The sequence below is a fragment of the Atta colombica genome, unplaced genomic scaffold, assembly GCF_001594045.1.
Source record: "Atta colombica isolate Treedump-2 unplaced genomic scaffold, Acol1.0 scaffold200, whole genome shotgun sequence".
NCBI classification, from domain to species: domain Eukaryota; kingdom Metazoa; phylum Arthropoda; class Insecta; order Hymenoptera; family Formicidae; genus Atta; species Atta colombica.
This window is the reverse complement of record NW_017259295.1, coordinates 501,733-512,427: the sequence shown is the minus strand read 5'-3', so window position 1 is coordinate 512,427 and position 10,695 is coordinate 501,733. Positions and strand designations below refer to the sequence as shown.

Below are 10,695 nucleotides of genomic sequence, written 5' to 3'. Positions count from 1 at the left end.
TATATATATGATGTATATATATATATATATAAAAGAATAACATTTAAAAAACATTCAAAAATTACAGATGCAGCTTTTGAATTTTCTAAAATGAAGAAGTAATTAAAAATAATAAAAAAGAGTGTAATATAGACGATCGATAATTAAAACACAATTTTTACCGAACGTCAAATGAGAGAAATTTATAAAGTTCAGAAAGAAGTTTATAATAAATCCAAGTATGCTGCAACGCAATGCATTTATGGATGTGACGGTGAAGCCATCGATGAATGTCAATCAAGTAATTATAACTTATGTTATATTATGCAAGCCAATGCATATCTTACAGAACTTTCCTCAAGTTTCGGAATTTTTATTTTGGATCGTTATTATCAGCCTTTATGTTAGTAAACAATTTTGTAATTTAACAAGTCGTGTTAATTCCATTATAAATAAAAAAAAAACCAATAATATTGATACGTTGAAATATGTAATATAGAATTATAATATAGAAAGACTCATTATTCTATTACTGTCATTTTTATTATTTTTCTTAAAAAAATTTAATATATTTAGAAAAATATGATATCTTCTGGACAGTAAAAGCTTAAATAACTAAATAAAATACATTTTTATGTCTACTTATATATGAGTCGGAAAAATTAATTATGTCAAAGTAGAAGCTTTAAAATTGAAACTTATTTATATAAAATTTATTTTATATAATATAGTAGAAGTCATTAGTTAATTTAACTCCAGAATATTATTGCATATTTCTTTTTAACATAATTACAAAACACATCTTACTTCTTGTTGTTTAATTAGTTTATTTCTCTCAGAATGTAATTTGATTTTCATATTAGTTATTTTATATATTTGTAGCATATAATCATCTTATTTTAATGTCCAATATTTCAAAAATATTAAAAAAAATATTTTTTAAATATTTATTTAATGTAGAAATATTAAATAATTGTTAAAAAATGTTTTAGAAATGTTAAGAAATGTTAAATATATTGTGTACTGATTGGAATGTTCTTAAGTAATCGATAAGTTATATAATTCTTGTCTCATTTATTTGTCATTAAACAAATTAGTTTTATAAAATAAATTCCGAAAATTATGTCCAAAATAACATGAATTACAATAGCATTGAACGATTAGAAAACTAATTTTAGCACAAAAGCTCACTATTTCTGAGAGATCGACGTGAAATTCTAGTATCACTTTGTCTTATATAGTCCGGTTTTAATCCGATTATTCCGCAAACAAAAGAGGCGGTAGATACCGTAATTATTAACTTCATTTAGCTTCTCTTTGAAATATCTTTATAATTAACGTACTTTATTACAAAAAGTATTGTGAGACATTATATGATATTGTATATTAAAAACCGCACAAACAGTAACGCAAAATTTATAAATTTTCTTTCTTTCTCTCTCTCTCTCTCTCTCTCTCTCTTTCTCTCTCTTTCTCTCTTTTCCTCTTTTTCAAAATCTTTTTATAAAAATTAAATATAAAGAAAGTAGAATTTTAAAAAAATTTTTATAATATTTAAGTACAGTATATTCAATCATATTTAAGTATGTAAGTGAATAAAATATATGTACATTTAGCTAAATATTCATCAAGAAAAAGAATTAAAATATAATATTAATGGAATCTATAATTAAAAGGGAAAATATTCATTTTCTTCTTGTATTTTAGAGGGGCAGTATTATGCTAGATTTGCGAATCTAACATATTTTTAATTCTAGTTTTTAAATATAAAATATACGAAACTGTTTTTCATTTTTATAAGGAACTGTAGAACTATGGAGAGAGAGAGAGAGAGAGAGAGAGAAAGAGAGAGAAAAAAAAGAGAGAGTTACAATAAAACTTTCATTATTTTTTAAATATTTATTAATAGAATGTCGTGCTAATTTCACAGATCTCCCTTTCGTGAAGTTAACATGATATTCTATTTTCTTCTTCTTACATTAAGTCTATATTACATCTTTCTCATATACTTGTGCGCATGCTGATTATTCAATTGCTACAAACATATGGGACTTACAGTTTTATGCCGATTCCGAATAGCAGATTTTTCGAAATATATTTCTGTGAGCTAGGATACTTTCGGGAGATTGCCGGCCTTTCCCGAGAGGAGACACGAGAATAAATAATATTTTGGTTTCTATTGGAATTGAACTTAGAACTTCTAATATGATAGACCAATGCACTATGTAACCATGTCGCAATCTTTCATTATAATAAATGACATTCTATTATAATATGAAAAGAAATAATGATAGTTTCGAAAACATTTTTCTCCGAATGTCGTGTTGTCTTTTATACAAGGTTATTATACAAAATAAACCAGCATTTATATGATGCATACCATACTGAATAACAAAGCCTTAGTAAACATAAGTAGAAAACTGAACCATTTCTGAGATATAAGTAATTTAATTGTATATTAATATCATAACTGATTTATTGACTTTTACGTGTCACATGCGACGTAAAGATTTACTATAATGTTTACCAACAGCATTCTAAATGTTCTCATTCAATTTTCATACACACTTTATAATGACATTATTGTATTATAATTATAATTTTACTGAAGAGAATCAATAAGTCATCAATTAGCAATTTATACGTTGGACATTTGGATTTGTAATTCTCCCAAATAGGCTATCAGTGTTATTTATATTAAAAATAATATAAGAACAAAGACTCAAATAATTTATAAAATTAATTTAAAAATAGAACTATAGAGCCAAATAAGGTCTTAATGCTAAGTTATTGAAAAAACAAACAAATTATTGTAACAAACTCTTTTGGATCATTTTCAATGTTAATTTTGATACAAAATAAAAATCATCTCTTGAATAACGATCTTGAAAAAAATATGTAACATAAAACATTTAAACAAGAATTCTAATAACATATAAGTTTGTTGTATATGTAACGAACGTTGTGTATGTAAAGAATTCTTTATCTTCTCTTTCATGTTAATTTTTTTTTTCACGTTTATATGCATGCAGAAAAATAAGTCAATTAATTATATATTACCTGCGAAAAAAAGTAGCATCCAAGGGTGATTCATTTTTTAAAGTATTGGCGATTAAGAGCGAAATTCAGCACGATGATAATTCAGCAGTGATGACTTCAGTTGCAGATGCGAACGCTCTATTATAAACAATGGAAATGTGTTAGTAATAACAAATGCAAAAAATTTTTAAAAATAATGCTACTGACTATTAATAAATTAAAATCTTACTGAAATATAGCATACATCTTGAATTAATAATATCACTCTAAGATATTCGAGTATAATATACATATATTTCATTTCAATTATAATCTTTCTAACTGTAATTAAAATATAATTACAGTTTGTTTGCACGTTTTTAACAAGATGAATTTGTATAAAGTTGTTATACGATTTTTAAAATTGTTCACAAATTTTCGATCCACATTAGTATACAAGAATACAACACATTATCAAATTAAAAGTACTGTTAAACGAGAAAATAAAAAATAATATATTTTGATAATTACATTCGAATTTAGTATCCTGTGACAATTTAAAATGCTATTACAAATCGAATTATTGAAAGATAGATGCTGCGGATGGTTACTTACCCTTTACAGGTGAATGCTGGGAAGCGAATGATAATCTTGAAGGATACCGCTTCTAGATATCATCCCCACTATCCAAGATTATCTCTCCCACCCCCAATGCACGCACCCACTTTGTCATTTCGATATAGCTATGACTGCTACACGCAAAAAGTTAAATAACGAATATTAAAAATCATTGAAGAATCAACAACAATGGACAATTCGAGCAACATATATATTATTTATATGTGCTTTGGGAAAATGAAAAAATAGGTTGAATAGAGATAATCGATTTAAGATGAAGATAGTTGTATTATTTCTTTTTTTTTTCAAAACTAAATGAATTGATGGCTCGAGGTCCAAAATTAAATTACATTAAATATTTATTTAATAAATAAATATTTATTTTTCTGGAGTACAATTTGTGATTAAATCAGTCTACCTTAATCCTATCATATTAATCTAAGAATGGCAATACAAAGAATATCGACAAGCAACATCGCGTAGTGCCTCCCTTGTGAAACATTTGTGCGATAGGAAAATTGCGCTGAAACATAAGAAAGGAATATATATTTAATAAACATCTCATCTACTTGATAAATTAAAAAAAAAAGCTTGCTTGAAAGTTCGAGAGTTTAGGCGTGTTTAAACTGTCTTGTCCGACTTTTGACAAGATTATCGTAAATTTTGTTAAGTCTACATTAATATTTATAAGGTTTCTATATATTATTTCTCCTCACTTTTTAGAAGATAATTTGAGTTAACAACAAGTTAAATAACGATAAGAACACTTTGAGTTAACAACGAGTTAAATAACAATAAGAACACTTGTGTTAAAATGCATTGACTGTCACATTGGAACGATTCGAACTGGAGGGATAGACGATCCGTTCTCGGCGTTTATATTCTGTTTCGGGGATCGTCATTTCGCACTCGATGGTAACATAATCCAATATATTCTCGATGATGACATTCAGCGATGTTTGAGGATCCTTGTACCAATCCGTTAAGGGTTCCCGATCGCTTTCATAACTCTCAATCCCGTTGACATAAAACTTCAGAGACGGTCGTGGTAGCGCACCCATGACCACACATGTTAAATTCATGTGAGTCTCATTAAAAGGATAAGTATGTACCGTCATGTTGCTTTCCGGCACTTAAAAACAAAAAAATATAATCAATCAATTAAACAGTATGAATGATCAATTAAACGATCAATTAAAAATTAAATTTCAAATTAAATTCTTTCGCAAACTTACCATAAACAATCATCTTTGTCGAATTGCTCGCTTCATCCTGATATGTGCTGATCGCACACGTGTATTCGCCTGTCATGTTTATCGTAACAGTCTTCAATCTTATCATCGAACACGAATATGGATCTTTCAAGTTTTCAGCAGGATATTCCGCAATTCCTTCGATGATTCCAATATCTTGTGGTGGTACTGATGACATAAATGCATTCTATCAGTATATAATATTTAAAAAGATTAAAAAAGTACTTTTTAAATATTTATTTAGCTCAAAAATATTAAATAAATATTAAAAAATGTTTTTTAAATATTGTGCTAATTTTAGGATGTGTCGAACTTAAATTAAACAAGGTAATAATAAAGTAAATAAAGTATCTTTTAATGGGATAATACTTTTGGGGAAGAGAGCATTACCAAGTCGTTTATCTAAAATCACTATTTGTTTACTAAATTTTGAAAATAATAAATTTATCAATTTCTTTTTTTTCAAAATTTGAAATATTAATATAAAAGTAAATCGATCCTTTTCTCATTATATTCTCATCATTTGTGAGAAAACGTTGAAATTAATTATTTAAATTATAAAATTAATTATTTTTAATGTCCGTGTCAAGTTTCTTGTAAAAATTTCAATACAATTTCTTGTCGAGATAAAATCCTTAAAATATTATTAATCCTAGAATCATATAAACTATCGTAAACTTGACGACGCGCATTTATGATTGTACATTGAGAAAAAAATATAGTTAATTTTAATAAATATTTACTTATTAATTTAATACTGCCAACTAAACATTTACTTACAGTAAATAAATATTTGTTCAATAAAAAAAATGATTGTTAAATCAAATTAATATTTCTTGTATCAAATAAATATATCTTTATATTTAATAAATATTTAGTTAGGCAGTATTCAACTAAATATTTATTAAAATTGACTATATTTTTTTTGTACGATTAAATATGTAACTATAAATAAATTTTAATTAATAGCTATAAATTCAGTCTTGAGTATCACACGCAATTTGAAAGAATTAAGTCTCTCAAAAAACATAAAAATTTAGTACAAATTATATAAAATAGCAGAACAAGTCACGATAATGTCAAAATGACATTAAAATAAATCGGAAATGATTGAAAAATGATTTTTAATAATCACTTTGGACATCATTTTGACATCATTTTAATATTATAATAACTTGTGATTCTCCTTGGGATTGCTCAGTTAAAAATCAAAGTATTTTTTACGCCTTCTGACGCAAGCGAGCAAAAGTACATACTTTATTTCGCGGCTTGCATTTTTTTTTCTCGTTAAGGTCGCATACACTATAATAACTTGGAGCTACGACATTTCTCTTTCCACGGATAGCCTCGCATCGTTTCAATACGCTTCGCGATGTATCGCGACAGTTTCTACGTATATAACGCGGCTGCCGATAGGTAAATTTAATAATAGCGCGCAGATACCGCGGAGCCGACGTGTAAGTTATAACGGGATCGCGTGGGTGCGGGCAAGACTGCAAATTACTTGGCGGAATCCACTGATAGATTTGATACGCTTCGTGGAACCATTTAATTACAAGTCCGTTTTCGTTTTCGTCAATCTGGTAGGCACAGATCAAGTCCACCGGTCCGGTTCCGTTGCGCACAGCCATCGGCACATCTAAAGATTTTATCGAAGAACCACGAACTCCTGCGAAACATTTTTCGACAATTTAATTATACGAACGTACAATTTCATGTCATAATATTCAACAATAAATCCGACAATCGTCGAGAATCAAAATTAATTAAACCAATTAAAATTCATCAACCGTCGTTCACACAGAGAAGCGGGAAATTTCCAGATTAATATTAGCTCATCGCCACGTATAACTTTACTTGAACTATTCTTAGAATTATAACTTCTTGAATCGTACTGCGACATTATAACGCGAAAATAACGTGCGCGTTTAGAGATGTTTGCCAAAAATCAGGAAGAAATTTTAAATAAATTCTGATCGTGAGATCGGAAGACTTGATAGATATAAATTAACAGAAGCCGGATAAGAACTATAACAGAAATTATTTTAGGGATTAGAAATTAAATCTACGTTGCGTCTCCCTGGAGAATGAATTACTCTGCCCCGTAATTCATTCCTGTATCGCAATCACCTCGTATACTTTCGAATTGAGATACAAGTTTGCACAACACTGACACACGTTCGAACGGGAGCGACGATTCCCGCGGATCGTCGCGGATCAGTATAACTCACCCGAATAATACTCGAATATTAGGAGAACGATTATCGAGGGCGAGACCGTGCGTGATATCGACGGCATTCTTTCCAAGGTCCCTTTTCACACTGGTGCACAATTAAATACGGCTCGTCTAACTCATGTTACACCATAGCCGATACGATTCTGCGCAGCGTTAGATATCGCCAGCCTCGTGTGTCCTACACACGTTCCGCAGACTGGCCAACGCTGGCCAACGTTGGGGTGCGTTCAGGAATTACGCCTAGGTAACTCCGGGCTATAGCTTGCGTTACGTATACTGTAGTAAATGTGCACATCGAAGTTATCTAAGCGTAATTCCGGAACCCCTGCGTCTTGCCGTCCCGCGGAAATGAACGAAGAATCCGGAACGGAAGGAACTGATATCCGAATCGGGAAGTAATTCTTTATAAAGTTTCTTTTGAAAGTGAGTGTACAGGAAGCTCTCGGGACTTGTAGATACTGATCGACTTTGAAATAAGAAGTGGTGAAAATTAATGAAATTATAAAGTAGTCGTAATTGCTGCAATAGAGTATTATTATAATCAAGATATTGCAATAATAGCAGTCAGTCTGGCTTCTAGAAGATATACATGTAATCTCCGTAGCGATGAGTTATAGCAGTTACTTTTCTTTTTAATTATATTTGAAAGAACATCCTGTTATTATTATATATTTATATATACATATGTGTGTGTGTGTGTGTGTGTGTGTGTGTGTGTGTGTGTGTGTGTGTGTGTAATTATTAAAATGTAGACAAATTAAATTAATAACAGAATATAATTTTCTTTCCTGAATTTTAATGTTACTTTTTAATAAATATTATTAATATATCTTACTAATATATTTAAATATATAAGAAATATTTTGTAATTAATTATATGACTAAATAAAAAACCCGCTTCAAGAAACAATTTTAATACTAAGTATATCAATTATTGATTGTACAATAAATTTTACGTTTTAAGCTCATTTAAGACAATAATTCTTATATCAAAATTTAAAATAAAAGAAGAAAGTTATTTTTAATCAAATCTTCCTATTTCGACTACTGAGACATGATATTAATTGCAATAATCAATATATGGATAAATCGAATCGGCACACAGTCTATTAATTATTAACCTGATATAATTATATTTGCATATTCACTTATTACTAATTAGTAAGACCCAAATTTGTGTTTATAATAAACATTTCATTTAATATTTTTTAAAATAAAATTCTATTTATATGTATAATTTATATATATAATTTTTGCAAAATACATTTAACAAGAAATTGCAAACATATTACTATAAAACATATTAAAATATCCAAATGTATTAAATATGTATTTAAAATTATACAGATTTTTTACGCTTAATGGCAAAAACAAAGAATTCAAATATAATAATTAATAGATTATAAAAATAAGATGACAAGCAAAATGTATGAAAGTTCTCAAGGTTATAATTTTATATATTTTGTAATTATAATAAAGCAACGATTTAGTTTTCCATTACGCAACAATCATCGTAAATCGCTATTTACAGAGATCAAAAATTGAACTATCGTATATACAGTTAATCAAAAGAATCAGAAGTAAATTTGTAAACAATTAGCGAAAGGAAAAGTCACATTATTATATCCGAATTACATATCTGAGAACGTAAGTAAAATATATATAAAAAAATTAATTAATATTTAGAACGGAGACATCAGAGGCAGAATTAAAGCGCGCCTAACTTCAAGCCGCAGCATCAACGGGAATATTAACGAATGTGTTTTACCGCGAAACTTCGCAGAACGTGGCGAAATAGTTAATCAAATGAAAAGTATATCTTCCCACAACCTGCGAAAGGATTGAGCGAGTAAACTCGATCGGCGTTAATTGATCCATATCGTCGAGATCGATTGCAAAGACATAGCTTTGATTGAGTGAAGATGCACACATTTTTTTACGAAAAGCATAGACCTGTTTATATAAAAATAGATGTTGCACAAAAATAAATGTTCCAGTTGAAACTATTAGAAAACAACAGTAATAAGTAATGCCTATTTATATCAATGTAAATTAACTTTAATCTCAGTTTAATTCACTCTTTATCTTTTCTAAAAAAGGATAAAACATCAATTAAATCGAGATTAATAACGTTTCTGACTATAGTCAGATTTGAATCGATCCGAAGTTGGTTAATTACAACATATACTTTATTTTGATTAGATGAATTCATTTCCTGATTAATTAATCTCGGATCGATCCAAGTTGCAATTAGAAACTGCAATTAGAAACGCAATAAAATTAATTTAAATTGATAGAAATAGACATCAACTATAATTTTTTTATCAATCCGTTATGTATTCGAGTTAACAACAAAAGAATTTATATATGTTTCATATAGTTATTATTTAATTTACAGATTTATATACTTATTATAGTAAAAATTACATTTACGTATATAAATTATTCAATAAAATTATTTTTTGCATTAATAAATTTTCATATTTCCTCGACGGTTTGCTAATTGGCCAATTCAATGGTTACATCAGTAGAATGTTTATATTTTGCAAATGTTCATATTTTGTAACAGTTGGAAGTTTTCTTCGCGCTGATTAGATTATACTGTTAGATCCGAAAATATAATCTAGTCGGGGTGAAAAAACTTCCAACAGTTCCAAAATAAACATTTATTGAACGCGACCAATCGATCCCAATGTGATAAAATGAGCTATACGTTTCTTTTCTATCATCTTCATATCTTAATGACACGTCGTCGTACACGGACATGTGTTCTAAAAATGTGTGATCTTTATATTTAATTTTTAACATTTCTATTTTTTAAGTTTTAATATGTTTAACAAAACTTTAGTACAATGCTTCATGTTTCATGATGTTAAGTTATTTAAATTGTTTACGCATCTATCACTCTAATAAGATTTGTTCTAAAAATGTCAGATTAACAACGTTGCATCTTTGTCAATTTGCGAATGACTTAAGCATTATGGACATGTGAGCTAATATTATACTTGTATCATTCTTGCTGAGGAGAACTCCAAAGAGATCGAAACGTTCAAAATAAAAGACATCAATCCAATATCTGATTATTGATTGTTCACTAAATAATTGCGCTGTTTATCATTGCTGACTCTCTTAGCTTACTATATTTATCTTTTTGTATTGTTTAAAATTCAAGAGTCCTAATATAATATAATTATTGTTTTTTTCTCTATCTAATGCATTGTTTAAGAAAGTGTATTATTTAGCGCATGTGCTATTCTAAAAACGAGAGAGTAGGAAAATCTCCAAACATGATATAAATAACAATATAAAAATAAAGATATGTTTGTCAGGTGATAGACCTCTGTCCAAACGAAAATGGATTGAAATGAATTGAAATGGATTCAGATTTTCAGAAATATATTAATTCACGAATGTTAAAATGAATGCTCTTCAATCCTCAATGCATTTTTATTCATTTATAGGAATTGCATGGAGCATATCAATCTAAAAATAATATTAGTTTTTTCTGTGCACACAAATACAATTGTGAATACTGTTCAAAATTTTGTTTTAAATAGAATGCAGTTTTTCAATCCAATTGCATCCAATTGA

General features: G+C 28.2%; 2 protein-coding genes across 2 annotated transcripts in view; both read right to left on the bottom strand.

Moving 5' to 3' along the window:
• The window catches only part of LOC108687171, a 4,425-nt gene extending 684 nt beyond the window's left edge, over positions 1 to 3,741 (bottom strand). The window contains exons 1-2 of the mRNA XM_018192793.1: positions 3,613 to 3,741; positions 3,040 to 3,156 (exon numbers count right to left, since the gene is read on the bottom strand). Of these exons, the coding sequence (XP_018048282.1) occupies positions 3,040 to 3,073 (34 nt within the window). The 5' untranslated portion in view covers positions 3,074 to 3,156; positions 3,613 to 3,741. The remainder of the gene's footprint in view (positions 1 to 3,039; positions 3,157 to 3,612) is intronic.
• Positions 3,742 to 3,973: 232 nt separating this feature from the next.
• Positions 3,974 to 7,354, bottom strand: LOC108687147. Its single transcript, XM_018192769.1, has 5 exons — positions 7,100 to 7,354; positions 6,373 to 6,537; positions 4,851 to 5,036; positions 4,463 to 4,747; positions 3,974 to 4,138 (listed from the first exon to the last, which is right to left on the bottom strand). Exons 1-5 carry the CDS (start codon positions 7,164 to 7,166, stop codon positions 4,044 to 4,046), a joined length of 798 nt encoding a protein of 265 aa, XP_018048258.1. The 5' UTR covers positions 7,167 to 7,354; the 3' UTR covers positions 3,974 to 4,043.
• Between the last annotated feature and the right edge of the window lie 3,341 nt (positions 7,355 to 10,695).

What these genes read in the sequence shown, in the direction of transcription:
- LOC108687147 (XM_018192769.1), bottom strand. Translation starts at nt 7,166, where the DNA reads ATGCCGTCGATATCACGCACGGTCTCGCCCTCGATAATCGTTCTCCTA. An exon ending in GACAAAGATGATTGTTTATG is followed by an intron (nt 4,748 to 4,850) that starts GTAAGTTTGCGA and finishes TTTGTTTTTAAG; the next exon opens with TGCCGGAAAGCAACATGACG. An exon ending in ACGGATCGTCTATCCCTCCA is followed by an intron (nt 4,139 to 4,462) that starts GTTCGAATCGTT and finishes CTTATGTTTCAG; the next exon opens with CGCAATTTTCCTATCGCACA.